The sequence below is a fragment of the Ciconia boyciana genome, chromosome 8 (genome assembly GCF_034638445.1).
Source record: "Ciconia boyciana chromosome 8, ASM3463844v1, whole genome shotgun sequence".
NCBI lineage: Eukaryota > Metazoa > Chordata > Aves > Ciconiiformes > Ciconiidae > Ciconia > Ciconia boyciana.
The window spans coordinates 20,581,551-20,599,229 of record NC_132941.1 but is presented as its reverse complement, the minus strand read 5'-3'; the positions used below and the strand labels follow the sequence as shown (position 1 = coordinate 20,599,229).

The 17,679-nt window shown below is 39.7% G+C and overlaps 1 protein-coding gene and 1 long non-coding RNA gene across 6 annotated transcripts in view; both read left to right on the top strand.

Annotated features, from left to right (window-relative positions):
* Nucleotides 1-346: 346 nt before the first annotated feature.
* On the top strand, nt 347-3,000 carry LOC140655839 (uncharacterized). Its single transcript, XR_012043884.1, has 3 exons — nt 347-429; nt 1,236-1,397; nt 2,778-3,000. It is a non-coding gene; the product is annotated as an uncharacterized lncRNA (long non-coding RNA).
* A 4,301-nt stretch (nt 3,001-7,301) lies between these two features.
* Nucleotides 7,302-17,679, top strand: part of TBC1D2B (TBC1 domain family member 2B) — a 38,428-nt gene continuing 28,050 nt past the window's right edge. For 4 of the 5 annotated variants that reach the window (XR_012043938.1, XR_012043937.1, XM_072871205.1 and 1 more), the window contains exons 1-2: nt 7,302-7,785; nt 14,819-14,972. Coding sequence is in view for 2 of the 5 variants with exons in the window: in XM_072871205.1 (XP_072727306.1) it covers nt 7,420-7,785; nt 14,819-14,972 (520 nt within the window). In the remaining 3 variants the exon portion in view is untranslated. The remainder of the gene's footprint in view (nt 7,786-14,818; nt 14,973-17,679) is intronic. The other variant, XR_012043936.1, reaches the window with a different exon arrangement.

Sequence of the window (17,679 nt, the reverse complement as noted above, 5' to 3'; positions counted from 1 at the left end):
TGTTAATGTCCTTAACCTTGTTCATAAGTACCTCAAAGGGCAATAAGAATGCATTATTATTAGTGTAAGCTGTCAGTCCTCAGACTAACCACATATGTAATTTACAGTATTTTCCGTGAAGCACAGCACTTACTGTTTTACATCTGCTAGTGTTGGTATTAATAAAAGGTGATGCTGCAAGAGGCAGTTAGGATTTGAGGTGGGGAGAATGGAAAACATTTGCCTTCAATAAACGGAAGTGTTTTCGGAGCAATTCTGAGCACATGCCATGAAAACATAGCTTAGTCTTTAAGGAGTAACATTTTCCCCTTCTCAATCATCTATACTTTGTATCTTTTTTCTAGGACACAGATCTCTTTTTCTAGACTTATGCAAAATTTCCATTGATACTACTGTAACAGGGTCAGAACAAGTGTTTATTACTTCCAGGTAAGCCAGTGGTTTAATGTAATTGCAAATTTGGCATATATTGCTAGCAAAATTGGGTACAGGAGAGCAGCTGTCTGGATATGATGGGATAATTTTCCCCACACATTTTGTTAGATAATACTGTTATTTGATACCTGTCTTAGTTAGAAAGGACTTGGGGTTAGTTTGGCTCCAGATTTGAATGTTGTGACTTACTCTTGAATCTGTATTTCCTCAGTTTTCCATGTGCTTCCTGTCTTTATCCAAAGCCAAAGCTAGAAGTTCCAAAACAGAAAACCACAGGAAAAGCTGCTCTGGTAATGTTTATCTTGAGCAGAAACAAATCACAAGAACGATTTCCTGCAAAATCATTTTCTTGTGACAAATGTAGCCTGGATTCTAGACCAAATAGTCTGCCTAAATCTACCTATTTTTAGATATCATTATATCAGCTATAGATTCTTATTTAAAACACATGGAAGTGTCTTTCAGTTTACCATCTTTAGGGGTTTTTTTATCCCATTCAGCTTTGGCAAATACATTTACCCTTTACTAGAATATTTGATTTATTTCTTGAAAAGAGGTGAATGGACCTGTGAGAAAGTTAGGAATTAAAAGGATTTGAAGAAAGCTTATTTGCAAAGAGCTGGTGTGACTGTTTGTTGTAACTTTTAACTAATACTTACAAGTATGTTAAGCACTTCATAGTCTACATCAAAATAAAAGTTCCTGTCCAAAGCATTTGGGCTGGAATTAATCCCACTGAAGTTTAAACACTGAAATGATTTGCTCTCCATCAATATCTGCTGTTTTGCCATTGATGCTAGATGGAAGCTGGAGCGAATAGACTTTTCACTTGCAACATACATTGCATGTGTGGATTATACTGAACCTGCAACTGCAGCTTTAAGCCTCAGTTAAATATCTAAAGACTGGGGAGATGAACCTGAGCTTTCTATGAGATGGACATTCAAATTGAAGATAAAATGGTAAGAAATAAGAAAAGCACATCTGGTTAAGAATTACAACAGTGGGTATTGTTGGCACTTGGGTTTGTGTGTAAATTGTAGCTATAAGCTAATATTGAATCATCCACTGAGGCACACAGATGAAGTGCTTGTCAGGGCTTGTAACTACCTGCAATTCCTGGGGAAGTCCACTGGAATGAGACAGTGAAGGTTTCTCAGTATACCTGTGACTGCCATTATGTCACATCAGCATTAAGCCTTGGCTATGAACTGTTCTGTCTTTGGAGAGGTTTCTGTTAGGATTTAAATGGAGGGAGGGAAGTGATTCACAGCTTCTATACATAGGATGAAGGAAGTTCAGGAGCTACTGAAGAAATGCAGTTTTGCGGTTGCAGTTAATACAATGAAAAGGTGTCAGCCAGGATATGATGTACTAAGAAATGAGTTAGAAAGTCAGGAAAAGGGCCACAGTGTGATTGACAGGTGAGAAAACTGGCTGGGCCTCTGAAATGTTGTGCAGAAAGCAGGAACAACTTTTGGGCACAGCTTGGATTAGAGAATAGTTAAAAGCTTTTGAGGTCACAGATCCTGACAGCATTACCATCAGTTAGAATAGTTCCGTGCTATCTCGGTGAGTGCAGGCAGGTCATGTAAATGTTCATATCAACCACTGCACCTGGGAAAATGGGCTTGTAACCTCTTAACAGGAAAAAATGAAAATCTCTAATGTTAATGAGATGTGATGTCATAAACCACTGATGGACTGTAGAACTGTTATATAAATAATACCATGTATTTGTAGATTTTCAAAAGAGCTTTATTCAGCAAGGCAAGATTGGCAAACGAATATATAACCCAGTAGACCTGTAGTATGTTTCTACACCTTAAAATTGGCCTTCGGAACTAAATAAGAGCAAGTAATCGTAAAAGCGCTACATTAAAACTCTCTCTGCTAAATGCTGTAGATAAACGCCAGCACAAACATGCATGTATTAGTACAGCAGTGATACACTTTTTTCTTGTCACCTCTTTTCTCTTTTTAGTTTTATATGTGAGGTAGCTTGTCTTGTGCACTACAAACTTTGCTAATCTGATGACCCAAGTATGTAGTCTTAGGACTTTCCTTACGCACTTTGCAATTCTCTCATGAAGTAGTACCCTGGGCAGAATATTACAATTTACATAAAGTAAGGCAAGGAATCCCTGCAGCTCAAAGATAGTTTGTCTTCCTGTTTATTAGTCCAGGTCTCTGATTTGGCCATCTAATCCCAAAGAAATCCTCTTCCTCCATTCCGATAGTGCAATGGTAGACTTCTGACCACAGGAACATTTATGAATTATGGACTCCAAAGTTAATTGTACTAACCTCTTTTGCTTTCTCTCTTGGCTCTTACTTTGCAGGGTGACTCTTCAACATCTCCTTCTTTCCTGTTCTAAGAAAATCTGACTGATTATCAAAAGTGATTTTGAGCATCTGTTGAATGAATGTTATGGGTTCATCTTTAAACTCTTTAGGCCAGCATTGCTTAAGCTGCTGTACAGGGAATAAAGGTAACCTTAAGCAGCCCTTCACTAAGTTATTTTTCACTCTGTGAGATAGTGGATATAAAACTTTTGTGATCCATTCTATCCCACTGGATCTTTCCTGATTCTTGTTACATGTAATGCTTCCATGTAATGTAAAACAATTGCACAAAAAAAGGATTACATGAACATTTTTCTTAAAGTCTGTTCTATGATCTCCTCTGATCTTTCTTTTTACTGGACAATTCTGAAAGTCCCCATTATGTGTACCTATTCTTAGGTTCTCCACTGGGAATCAAGTATACACATAGAAATAAGTTCCACTGTAAGCAGCTGAAATAATTGTGTTTTATCAATTGTGTCATTTTCTGTGTTTATATCTCTTGCCCATTAATCTTTTCGTCTCTACCACAGTACTCTGAATTCTTCTCCTTATCCTCCTCAGCATTCCTATCAAGCTCTATAGCAGTTCTCTAGCCAGTCTGGATCTACATGAATGCTGACAAGCCAACGATTATGTGCATACGGATTGCCCAGTTCATTGCTACAGTTAAGTAGCTCCTGCCTTTCTATTCATAAGGGGTCTAATTTGACTCTTTCTCCACTACATGGCTACCAACTTGCCTGGATATCTTCACAAGTCAGATCGCAGATGTGTAACTAGAAATCAATGCTGCCATTCACTGAATTGTATCATTGTTGCTTTTTCATAGCGAAGAGTTCTCGATAAGATGCAGTGCAACAAAAAGTAAAAAAAATGCATTTAATGTCGTATATTCAACTGGTTTTATATGAGACAGTTAACCGAAGTTAAATTAGGTCTTTCCTACTGAATCAGAAACTACAAATAAGCTTCCCTGCTTATTCACGGTTAGCATCTTTTTTTCCATTTTGAGAGGGGAACACAAATGGTGAATGTGAAACAGGAAAAGAGCACCATCTAGTGTCCAAAGAATACTGGAGAATGAAAAGTATATGAAACATTGCCCATCAGTTAAAACATAGACGATGTAATTCTTTGGCTGACTTATTTGCATATAAGGAAAGAATTTATTCTGGAAATGTAATAATAGGATGTTCTTCGTGGACATTGTGGTGACTGAGAGGCAGGGGAATGTAGAATGACATGTCAGACTGCATCAGAAACAGTAATTTGGAGATTTTTTTTGCCTGTTTTTCTCCATTGGTAAAAAAAAGCTTAGGAAAGTTTTTGGTTCCTGACCTCTGAAGAATTTAAATAATAGTAGGCCAAAACCATTCACTCTTCAAAATAATGTAGTGCAATACTGTATGCAAGTACTATGCAAGTACTATTCATAATGAGGCTATAGCACAGCAACAGTATTTATCTTGGCAGTGACAGTCACGGATAACATTCTGCAAGAAACTGCAAAATATTTGTTAAAACGGAATAAAAGTAACCGTTTAGCCTATATCTCAGAATGCAGGTTTGGACTGACACTGTGTGGGAGAGGGTTTGAGGGGGACAGTTGTCTGTAGTTCCATTGTTCTGGAAAACAAAAACCAGTAGATGTTTAGTGTGAGCTCTGAAAAATTCTGGGTTTCATCTCTAACTAAATCCCTGTTATCTCAGAAGATATCAGACGACAGACAAAGTCATTTTTGCTTTCTGTTTTGTGAAAGGAAGCAGTGTACACTCTCAGCCATTCTAATTTTGGAGCTATGATCTCACTTTAACCAAAAACACGGTACAGATGTGCCACTTGTAATTTATTGGTGTTTCCTGCACTTCTGTAAACATGACAGCATGAGCCTAGCATATACACCAACTGTACTCTCTCTGCCTCCATGTCTAATGATGGACTCTCTCTTTTTCTTGCATCTTTGCTTTTTTTTTAGAATAAAATGTGAACTTACTCAAGAACTGTGAATGCTTATATTCATTGTAAGATAAAACCATTACAATTGTAATGAGTTAGACCAGTCTCTCATTTTTCAGAGTAAGTACAGTTTTATTTTTTATGTGTAGTAGATGGCCTTGTTCAGCCAAAAGTGCTATTACTAAAATATTGTTAATTTTTAGGGGAGAAAAACACACGAGAAGAAAAGGGAATTTCAAATATTTTCATGTTTGACAAGCTTTGTGGTTCTTTTGGGAGTATAACCACTGTTTTGCTATATGTAAAATTTACTTGACTGTTGCACTATGGTTAGGAGCTACATGCATACCAAAAGCTTCATTGGCCCTTGCCTCTGGGCAGGAGGGAAATCTTATCTTGTGAGATGCTATTTATATTTGTTTTCTAGACATTTGTTAGAACTTAGAAATAAGTTGCTGTTATTAACCAGTCCACATCTGGATCTGTTTGTGAAAAAAAGAGCATACATGAAATAAGGAACTTATTTCCCAAGAAGGGGAACTTTCTGTTTACATAAATCAACTGTGAAATTAGGGGATTCTCCTGCTTTGAGTGTTGTAAGGAAGCTGAACAGAAAATTAAAAAAGAGAAGTACTGACAGCAAAAGTTTTGAGGCTTTAGGAATTGATTCTGTGATTTGCTGCAAGATGTAATTATTGAGCACCAATAGGAGTCATGGGTGCTCAGGACGCAAGGAACAAGGCCATGCTTCACTAAACTGATGAGATAATGTAGCAGATCAGGGATAAGTGCTGGGGCACTTAAACTTGTCTAAATGACTGAGATAAGGAACTGGCAGCTTCTAAAGGGAATCAGTGTTTTCCCTTTGTAACTCATGTTCTGGCAAATGACACTTGCCAAGAAAGAGTATGATGCTACCAGAAGACCAAGAATACTTTATATTTGGGGAAGAAGATACTGAGCAATATATATGGAAGAAATGTTATTGACCTGTTGTTTAAGCAGGATCAACCCTTCTTACTTTCCACATTTACTAACAAAGCTTCAGCTTTTGACAGAGCAGAATCAGTCATTCTAGTCTGTAAAAAAAAAAAAAAGTCTAGCCTTAGTTTTCAACATTTAATCTTTCAGTGGATCACACTTCAAGTCATGTGAGTTGACTGGGGAGATAACTTCCATGCCTCAGTTTCTATAACGAATCACTCAAGTTCCTATGCTAACAGAACACTGGCTGTTTCCTCACTTGACATGTTTCTTAGCAGTAGATGACATCCAGAGGGGAGGACTTGAAGAATTCTGCAATCCTTTATGTCAACATCAAAGTGGAACCCATGGACAACCACACTGAATATTCAGGTGCTTTATATCCTTTACATCCCTTGGCATAGAATGAAAATATTGTCTGGCAGATGAGACAGTTACTTTGTATTGAGAAATTAATCAAGGCATTTAAAAATGAGGACAGAGTAAGAAGCTCTGGGGAATTTAGGATTTCTGTATAACTTGAACTTCCAAAGTGTCAGAATTCAGTCAGATGAACCTAGTGCATTAATAGTATAATCCTAATAAAAACGCCATTGCAAACATCAGCTCCAACCATTGCAACAAGTAGTTTGACAGCAAACCTTTTGTGCTGTATTTAAGGTTGAGAATGAAAAGCTGAATGCCATTAAATGTGGAATTGTCTCTGCCCATTTTTGGATGATTATGCCACATCAGACTGTTTTCTCTATTTGTACCCAGAGCATTAGGTATGTTTGATGGAAATAGGCATATACTGTGTTCCAAACACAAGGAGAAATCATGTGAAATAACGTGTACCTCCCTGTGGCAGCTTGATCTCTTCACAGTGAAGTTTTCTGTTACAGAAGTTCTCTATTATTAACACTAGAAGTTCCCTAGAGTCCAAAATGTGCTAGACGTTTCAATGAAACATAAAAATATAAATAATTTGGCCTGTAGACATTCACAAGTCTAAACCCTGTAAGCTACAGCTTTTTACCCATTGCTGCTTGCATGTTCCATAATTTTTCCCATAAATAATATGATTTGGGAGTGATTTTTAAATGCCCACCAACAAGCAGAGCAGCAAGGGTTTGGTAAGTAAGATCAAACACTGCAGAGCAATTGTGGAGGCATGGTGTGGGCCATGCACTCCTTCGGTTACTGCTACGACCTCAGGCAAGGCACGGGGGCCGAGATAAGGTTCGGAATGGGAGACTACAAATGACTAACACAGTTCCCAACAAGAGAAGGGTTTTAATCTGATCACGGGCTAGACCACGATTTGGAAAATACTTTCCGATGCGGACACAAAAGTACTGGAGCCCGGTAGCAATAAAGCAAGGGACGGTAGAAGAGCAGACAGTAGCCCAAACTGTCTCGAGGTAGGTGGCTTTCCACGTCAGCAGCGGCCGATGTCGTGCCGATTTCCTGGAAAAAAGGGCCGTACGACGGCCGAAGCCCTGCGGGCAGCGGGGCCGCGCTCGGCAGCCGGGGCGGGGCGGTCCCGGGCCTTCGGCTTTGCCCGCGGGCGGGGGCGCGGGGAGCGGCGGCGGGCCGGGCCGGGGCGGGCCGCGGCAGCCGCACTACAAGTCCCGTGAGGCGGCGCGGCGCGGGCCGAGCTGGCTCCCTGCGCGGCGGGCGAGGCGGCGTCCGCAGCGGGGCGAGGCGAGGCGATGCCGGCGGCGGGCTCGGAGGGGGAGGAGGGCCCGGCGGGGGCCGGCGGGGAGGGCGCGGGGCCCGGCGGCGGCCCGGCGGGGGAGCAGGCCGGCCCCGGCACCCCCAAGCTCTGCGGGTATCTGCAGAAGCTGTCGGGCAAGGGCCCCCTGCGCGGCTTCCGCAGCCGCTGGTTCGTCTTCGACCCCCGCCGCTGCTACCTCTACTACTTCAAGGGGCCGCAGGAGGCGCTGCCCCTCGGGCACCTCGACATCGCCTCCGCCTGCTTCAGCTACCACCAGCCCGAGGCCGGCGCCGCCGCCGCGGCGGACGAGGCCGCCGCCTTCGAGGTGCACAGCCCCAACGGTGCCGTCGCCGTGCTCAAGGTAGGCCGGGGGGCGGGCGGGACCCGTCCCCCTTCCCCGTGCCCTGGGCTGGGGCAGGCGGTGGGCGCCGGGAGCAGCTCGCTGCCTGGCGCTGCGGTGCCCGGCTGTTCCCCCTCGGGCTCGGGCGCCTTCCCGGTGCCCGCGCAGCGCGGCGGGGACCTGCGCTGGCTGCGCCTCCAAAGCGGGACTGCCCTCCGCTGCATTTTGTGTATTTTTTTAAAAAGAAGAAAAGTGACATTTCGCAAATGCAGAGTAGATCAGCAATACCAGGCTATCCCTAGCGTTTAGTTTCTCTTTTGTTTTTTTTCTTTATGATTTTGTTTGTAAAGTGCTCTTCTGAAGGGGAAGAAAATGCTTGTGGTGAGCACGATCCTGTTGGAGCAGGATGGGCTAGCTGGCTTGGTTGAGTGGGTTCTGTGGAAACGTCTGGGTAGAAAAAAGGTTTCCAAGGAAATCTGGTGGGTTGTGGTTTTGAGAGTTGAGAGGGAGTGGTTGGCTTTCACTTTTGGGGTGCTTATTTTGAAAAGATGCATGGCAGAAGTCTTCATCTAGCCTGCTTTGGGAGGAAGGAAGAGGAGGAGGGAGAATTGTTTCCTGATAGTAGCAGAGACTGCTTATCACGTTGTCTTTGCAAGGACTCAGACTCTCATAGGACGAGAGGTGAATGTTAGGATTGTTTTACATATCTTTCCTTTATTGTCATGCCTAGGAAAAAAACCCAAGGAAACAATTTCCACTCAATAAAGAAGAAATAAATTCTCTTGAGTATCCATTATTTTTGATTGTTATTAAGGCATATATTTCCTGCAAGGAACGTTCTTGTGCATTGAGTGTGAGTTTTCCCATGAACTGCGTTCTTCTTTTAGCACAATCCTTAATATTACGCTATAATCCATAAAGTTATTAAAGTAAAACAGTAGAACTTCCTATTGAATATTGGAAAAGATGTTTCTTACACACTTACTTAACAGTGGAGATTTGAGCAATGATAATAAATGCAGAGATTGTAGAACATGACTGTATAAACCTCTTAAATATTCTGTTTTGATATAAATGTTTGTCAAAATAAGAAATCATTAACATACTTTATTAAAGAATAAGCAAGTTATTTAACTGGAAAACTAATATGATAATAATTCTAAATATGTTTGGTTAAGGAAAAGCAGTGTAATCATGCAGTCACGTGTAAAAACTACCTTTTTCTTTGTTTAGTGGTGACCAGTTTTTATTGGTTTCTATGAATCTGGTTTTATAGCCTGAGTGTTTATGTTACAGAAGTTAAAACTGCAGACTTGGTGTAAGCTTTGATTTTTTGATAGTTTGAGGGTTTTTTGTTTGTTTTTTATTAGTATCTAGTGACTTTTATGAGGAAATCTCCAGGAAAATACACAATGTGCGTTTTGTTTTGAGGATCCTTTTTGAATAGGAGGGCCTTTGTTGAGAAACATGTCATTTATGATTAGGATTATAGTGGGAAATAGTATATGCCACCTGTGTAATAAGTAACTAGTCTGTCAAACAGTACTCTAGCAGCAGCCTTGGGTGTCTTCTGCAGTCATGAAGATACAAAACATACTCAATACCGATGCACAAGTGTAAGGAACAGGGAGTTTCCTTTTTCTTGTTTTTCGTGGTATCTTATCGTCTGTGATGTTACTGCTCTGCCCATACTTTTTGTGTTCATTTTTTTCCTGTACTCTCTAGGAAAGAACCTGCATGGAGTGGAGCTCTCTTCATGTTTCCCTTATGGGGACTGAGAAAAGGTGCCAATTAAGGAAGTCAAGGTCATTTCTGTAATTAGCAGAAAAAAATAATTTTGTATCTTCTACCTCTTGTGTTGTTACGATGCTTGCCCTAAAGCAGCCAAATGATTGTCCAAAAAAATGCTATTACATTATAGATGTTTATATAATAAATAAGGGATTCATAAAAATCTTGGGGGATATTGCAGGACCAACTGGCTTTTTGTGGCCGTGTGATTCACCAAGGGCTAAGGCTTTTGCAGCTGGAATTAATTTTCTTCTACCAAACATGATAGTTCTTTAAGGCCTTTAAAAACATCTTTCAGCTAAATTAGGTAGAAATAGAATTAAGAATAAATTCAAGATGTTAAATTAAAAAAAAAAAAAAACCAAACAACCTAACACCCCCCCCCCCCCCGACTGATCCAGCCCCTGTTGAAAACAAATGTGATTTAATCTATCAAGAAAGCATTACACACAGAGCACGAGGAATAAAGTCAAGTCAAATGTAGTCTTCACCCTCTAACTCACATGCCGTGTTTTCCTCAATTTGCTGCTTGTTCAAAATTTCCAGATCTCGTGATCTGGTCTTTCCCATTCAGTATTATAAGCTGAGAAGAGCTATAAGAAATAAGCAACTAGAATTCCAGATTGAAATGATGGCGCTGTTGAGGAATGCATTATTTCTTCATAATGCCTCAGTTTTTTGATAATGTAATGATTTCATCATCTGGATTGCTCAGTCTTTGTTATTTAATGGAAGCTGAGGACTGTATGATATGCTTGGGGTTTGTTTCTCAGTTTGGTAACAATTTCAGGAAAAATATACTGTGGCCTGTACAGCAAATAAGGCAAATTGTTCATAATTTAGAAATGTCGATAACCAACCTGACACTTGCATGATTGTAGCTTTTCTATATATTTCCAACAGTTAAAGTACATCAGAAGAAGCTAAGTGTGTGTAAAAAGCTTTTCCATTTACAATATATAACAAGTACCACCACTTTAAGTAAAGAAGCAGAGAAAATTGTGTACTTTGTGAATTATGGATAGATTATGTTTGAGAATATTTTCATGAAAAGGACCTGATCATGCAAATACTTGCTGTAACACAGAATGTTGGTAATACATGTGGCAAATACTGAATATTTGCCTGTGTTTGCAGAGTGAGGTCTGTCATTAAGGCAGAAAAGAATTAGCATTATGAATATATATAAATGAACAAAGGGGTCATTTCTAATTTATTTTTAAAGCAATGTCTTGTAGTGACACAGTTCACTTCTGAAACAAAGAAACACTGGCCAGTGATGGTAGACTGTGTGTCTAGTCACTTATGTGTGGATAACTTCTTTGTGAACAGTGGTGAATTGGGAGGGGAGGGGAACAGAAATTGCACAGATTTCTTAAGAAAAAAACTTTTCTGGGTTATTGGCCAAGTAGTAAGCATTCTAGACACTGCAGATTTTGGAGCCCAGATCCCTGAAATTATTGGACACTAAACTTGCTGAAATCAGAATTATTTAGAAGCTTTTACTCTGGTTTGTCAATAATCTTTAAGGATGTGGCAGTGATTAATAATGGGGTGCTCAAGCTTAAATAGTATTGCTGTAGGACCTAACACCATTAGGGCCTAACTCAGCTTAGAAGGTAGCTCAGCACTGAAGATGATTTGTTTTCTGAGCTGATCCTTTTTTTTTTTTTTTAAACTTTGCTGGTTAGTGGTTGCAATGCTTTAGTTAAAAGTTGGGCTGCCCTCTAAAAAAAGCTATCTGCCTCCAAATTTGCTGTTTGAGTATAGCAGGATTAGTAAGTCTTAAGAAATGCAAACTTTCTGGTGATGTTCCCTTTTACAAAAAAGCTTGAGGGAGAGTTTGTCTGTGTTCAGAAAAGGAATGTGGCAAGCATTTTCATGAGTTTCCTCAAAATGGCATGTCTGCTTGTTGGACTCTTCCTGAAAGTGTTTAATATTGGCATACATGTTCACCAGTGGGTCCAGGTAGAGGATGCCACTGGGTAGTTGTTTTCCCCAAATAATTCTTCTGTTTGTGTCATGTGTGCATTGGAAGAAGGCAGTTCCTGCAGCATCCTTAGTGGGAGAATATAGGGGAATGGTTTTACGTAAATGATAACAATTTTCCATCATTTATGTTGAAAAATACATGGGACTGTATGCCTCTTCACTTACAGTGTCTTTTGTTGCTACTGTTGCCTGTAAGTTTGCAATAGTAATTCCTTATCTTGTACCAGTTCAGATGACATTTATGGTGGTTTTTCTTCTCACAGAAATGCGTCTGTTAAAATGTGACTAGCTAAGGTTCTTCCTTACTGCAGAGCCATGCAATCGTTTAGTACAAATAAGGATTTTTTTATGAGATCTGATCAATGCTGCACCTAGTTAAATATTCTGTCTCTTGTGGTGGGCAGTAGCCAAATACTCAGTCATGAGAAGTGGGGCAAGCATGGAAGTGTTCCTTTCTTTGACAGGTAAAGTGAATTAAAAAAAAGTTTGCAAATTTGTGTTTTGTTTAGGAGTAGGGGAAGAGGGAGATTTAAAATATTCTATGTGTGGTTTTAAAAAAAAAAGTCTATTTCAAACAACAAGCTTCAAAGATTAATTTTGTTTAAACAAAACTCATCTTAACAGAGATTCTCAGGATACTCTTTTACTTGTAACGTAAATAAAGATGCTTATATAAACTCAGCAAAAACTGTTCAAAGGGAGTGGAAAACTCCATAAGAGAAGGAAGACTGTGTATGCGAAGGAAAGAAGGCAAAGCAACAGGCAGGGTGCAGCAGCAGGGTAACAATTAATTCTTGGGTAATATTATTTAAAATAGGGGAGTGAGAAACTTGTACTGTTTTGCTATCCTGTTTTATATTGAAGGACCATAACTGCTAACTGACCCAATGTGTAACAATGACGTCCCTTGTAAACTGGGGATGCGTATGTGCTGCTCAGCAGAGAACAAGTACAATTGGGAATTTAAAAGCAACAACAAGGAGCAACTCCAATAAAATCAGTTCATGGTTTTCTGAAGACTGTTGGGGAGAGGATAACGGGACAAACTGTGAAAAAGGCTCATTAAGTTGAACTAGTCATGGGCAGAAGTTAATTGTAGGTATAACTTAGATTGACTCCAGGTGAATTGCCTCATTAGCTATGTTGTGGTAGTAAAGAGAACCACTTAAGTACTACATCCTGTGTTAGTGGAAGCTCTTTGAATTCTTGGTGGTTTTCTGCTGGAACATAGTAAAACATTGCTTTACAAGGCCTGTGTGCAAGTCTATCTAAAGGGAATGTAGGCTCTCAAATTTACCAGAAATGAAGACTTGCCAATGGATAAAACTCCAAAGGAAATACTTTTGTGCTAGAAATAGGAGAGACCTTTACTCTTTGCAAAAAGTGACTGAGTCTGTAGACTTAAAGCCTGCTGCTGTGGTCATTCCAAAACTGCCAGTGATGGCTGTGTGGATTGATGTTTCCCAGTGTCTGGTTCTTTGACACTTTCTGAGAAACTTCATAGACACTTCTAAGCTATTATTTTCCCATGTCTTTTTTATGTGGGAAATGTTTTCCTCCCGTTTCCTGTGAGCAAGCAAGAATAAATATATGAAACTAATTTCCATTCCAGATAAGAAATATCTTGCTTACATATCTTTCTTACCAACTGAGAAAAGTGAACCTGCAGTGTCCTCTTGTATCACAATTTGGTTTCCTTCACTACTTGATTTGATTTATGAATGTTTACTTGATTTATGTATCTTATGTCTTCTCGTGTGTATGATGTACTGAGAGGAACTGGACCAGCAGCTCCAGGAATAACTCTGTCTGTTTTCTGATTAACTTCCTTGCACGGTGCTTTGGAGCCATTTGCCGTAGGATGTTGTGGATATTAAAGCTCTCATGCGTACAAAAAACCAAATTGTAAAAGAAAAAGCTATCTCTGATTCCTAAACACTAAGATGGCAGATTGCTGAGCTGGAGAGAGCACCCTGGGGAAGCATCAGTTCTTGTTTGCGTATTGCTTATGCTCAGTCTTGTAATTAGCTGCTCTCAGGGTCAAAATATGATGGCAAATGGATCTTCAGTTTGACTAGACTGGAAGTGTTCTCATATCAAAGATGAAGACAAATCTGTGCCATTTATGTGCTTTGTGCAGCACTTACTGTACTTCCTTTGTAAGGAAATCTGTGTTGTTTGTTGCTCTTCATTCTTTTGCAGCTATGCCCTGCACAGGTACCCTCTTCAGTTGTGATAAACAGAACAGGAAGCTATTTGAAATTCAGTTGTCTTTAAAGAGTAAACACAGTCATTTGCCCAGGTAATGAGGGTTTTTCATTGATAAGGCCACCAAGCACTTTGGGAGAAGGTAGGAGAAAGACTGGCTAAAAGGTAAGCACTCTGCGTGCTTACAAGCTGAAGGACTTAGGTGAGTGTCTCTTCACGAGCATTAACTTTTTATTCCTGAACATACCATGTTACTAGTGTCGGGTGCTTGTTCCAGGCTGGTGGCTGAGGATGTACGTTGGAATAAAAATTACTTTTCCAAGTGAGCACCTTGCAATGTCAGTTACCATCACTTAGTCTCTTGTTGATATTTGTAGATTGTAATTTGACACACTTTGAAATTACTCTTATAGCTGTGATTCTTACTGAAGCTGAAATATGTGTTTGAATTCTTGCTTGCTTATTACCTATTCATGTTAATGACTGTAGGCTTGCAGATTAAATATTCACCTTGGGTTTTTTTGTTTTAAATGTGACCTTTCTATAGAAGTTAGTTAGCTCATGGGATTGTCAAGTAATACAGTATGTATATTTAGTCATTAAAGTAGGAGGCATTGCAATGCATTATTAATTTGTTGGTTTCTGATGGTGGTAAAGCAAGTTAAAAAAAGAAAATGGGAATCTTCCTGAGTGTGTACAGGACTTTTTTTTTCATAATACAGATTTGTAGTTACATATTTAAACAATGCTTTGTGTGTAAAATATAAGATGCTGCTGCTGCATTTTCTAAGGTTTGAGGGTAAAATTGGAGAAAAAAAATTGCATGTGACTACTTCTAATGGAAAATGGATGTGGCATGAAAGTCAGGGATGTGTATGAGTGCACAACGTGCACCTAGTACGTTGGTAGTTATTTCTTTTAAATCATATTGGGTTTGGGTGATGATACCTTGCTGGTCTGCTAATTATCTGGGTTGGTTTTTTTTATTGCACTTGGAATTACTGTATTCATATACCAAAGACATGCAGTGATCTCATCAGCGCTCTGGTTCTGTGTGTTGTAGGCTGCAACTCGTCAGGATATGACATACTGGCTTCAGGAACTTCAACAGAAGAGGTGGGAATATTGTAACAACCTTGATGCAGCAAAAAGGGACAGCCGAACTTCCCCTACACCAAGTGACTTTTCCAAAGGTCTTGTTGCCAAAGACAGCCCTGGTAGGTTGAAAACTTGAGTAAACACAGAATGCGTGTTTCTGTTCAGTGTCAGTTAATCAGTACAAGGCATAGCACTGGGGTAGAGAACAGTCTTAGGAAATTTTTTGTCACATCTTGTTATCAAGTAACTCTGTGTAAACTTTGCTTATGTTGATGATGCTAAAATTATTTAACATAAATGTAATTTTATGTGTGATTTCCTATCTCTTACAAAACCTGTTGATTTCTTTAAAAACAAATTTTTAAAACTGAAGTAAAATGGAGTAGTCCTATGACTAGGTTTCATTAAGTGGCAAAGTACAGTTTAGGTTAGATAAGTTGTCTTTTAGTGGTTGCAATATCTTAAAAGCTTAGTGTGTTAAGTATCCTTAGATGTAAACTCCAGTTTTTAATGGGAACAGGTATATTTTGCATTCTGAATGACCATACTTTATTCCCAAAGAAGTATGGTGTGGTGGATCTAACTGACTGTGATAAAAATTTCCTGCCTTTTAAAACTGGAAGACAGTTTGCACTGATACTACATAAGTGAAATTCAGTCTCCGTAATATGTTTAGCCAAGCAAAATGTAATTTTAGACTAGTGTCAGAGTTATAAAAATGTATTGGTGTATTATACAAAGTTATTCTGCATTTTTGACCACATTGCTCAGGCACTTCTGAATTGTTTCATTTCTGAATCATTACAGAAATGGATTGCTTGCTGATTTCTGTTGTCCATAAATAAGACTGAGTAAAATCCTGTTCTGTGCCAAGTTAGACATTAGTAAAGCCCTTTTGGGTTTAAACGAAGTCTTGAGGTCAGACATATTTAATCAACAGATTTTACGTTTTGTTGATTTAAATTTGCTCATACTGTAAAACCAGAAATGTGAAGCTGTCTTCTTCCCTGCCCTTCTCTCCCCTCCCCCTGTTCAGATCCCATGCTGCAGTATTGTCCTCTAACCCAGTTTACTGGTTTCATTTGAGAGCAGTCTGCTTGTGGCTGTTTGCTCAACCACAGCTGGCTTGAGAGTATGTATTTTCATAGGGGCTCAGCTTGATGTTTCAGCTATGCCAATCTAACAGCTAGTCACTCCTTAAATAAATGCCCAGCTCTCTCCCTTGGTCTAGCACTGGTGCTAGTCTCACCCTTCCTTATGCTAGGGCAGGGAGTGCAACCAGCAGGAAACATCTTTTTCTCCAGGTTAGTTTTTGGCCAATGTAGCTTCCTGAAGTGGTTTACTGTAGGGACAGATGAGTGCCAGGATGAGCATGAGAATTGTTGGCAATGCAAAGTGGTACGGTTTGAGACCACCTTTCTGGCAGCAGACAGTCTGGTTAGCAGCTTGTCAAACCATATGCATGCTGCAAGAACATATGTATTGGTGCACAAAGATCTAACAGCTTGCAGGTGCTGGAAAGCATAACAGGCTTTTGCTCTTTCAAACCTTTGCCTTTCTACCTTCAGCCTCTCATTCTCTGCTATGTAGTCTCCCTTTTTGTGTTTTGTGGTGTTTGTCTGACCCTCTGCTGAGTTGATTGAATTCAAAAGTTAGCCAAAAAGGAAGGTGGTTGGGTTTTTTTGTTTGTTTTGGGTTTTGTGTTTTTTCTTTTTTTTCCTCTGCTAGCTTAATGAGTGGAATATACTTGCTGTGCAATCAGGTGACTTCCAGAGCTGATGGAAGGGAGGGAACAAGGCATAGTGGCCAAGTATGGGAAGGCAGAGTAAAGGAGTAGCCAGGACTGCCCTCTTTTGGCAGCAGACTGTTGGATCAGATCAACTATAATATGTAACTTGGCCCCAAATCTCTCTTCTTTCTTGTTTGTGCTACTTCCCTCAGAGGTTAGGTACAGTGTGAAATTAACCTGCTGTCCCTGCAGGCTGTTCCCTCACTCCCGTTTTGCATCAGATCTAGCAATCGTAATTAGATCACTGAACTGATATTTTCCTTTCTTGTAAGTCGTTGGGGGTTTTCTGGATCAGCAAGCTGAACAAATTTGTGTGGGGTTTTTTTTTTTAACTATTATTATTACTAAATCCAGTGCAAGGAATGTCAAGATGAAATGCATGGGCTGAGTAGACCCATCCCTTTCAGGGACAGCCTACAGTTAAACCGCATTATGTATAATTTGAAACTGCATCTAGAGTATCTCAGTTCTGAGGACAAATCGCAATGATGACTTTATCATCAGCTGTAGTGTTTAAGTAGGGATTTCGTCTGGGGAAAGTGCGGAGAGCTTGAATGATTGATGATAGTTTCTTCTTTTTAAAGAAGTACTCCAAAAATTTCCTGTAGAGTTTTAGGCTCTGATTCCATGTTGATGACTAAAATATGTGTCTTGTGTTTTTTAAAAAAAAAAAAAGTGAATGTGCATTCGATGATGTGCTTTATACTGGAGCACAGAAATTGGTTTCTTTTGCTAGTGCTTGCGTACAGATGCTATTGCTAGTATTTTAAATAGGGAAGTAGTCTGTTTTCAGTCCAGAAACAAAATTGCTCACTGTGTCTTGCCTGTTTTGTCCCGTTGTCCTTCTCCCCCCCCCCCCCCCAGTTTAGAAATCTGGACTAACTGGAACATAGGTAAAGCAAAGGTACTGGTTTATGGATCAGGCTTGACAAGTTTTTAAGAATTTTCAAGGTAGTCAAAAATACTTTGAAATATTTTTCAAAGTGCGCTGTGGGAAAGCTAATGTTATAAAAATTATTCTGTAGGATTTGTCACGG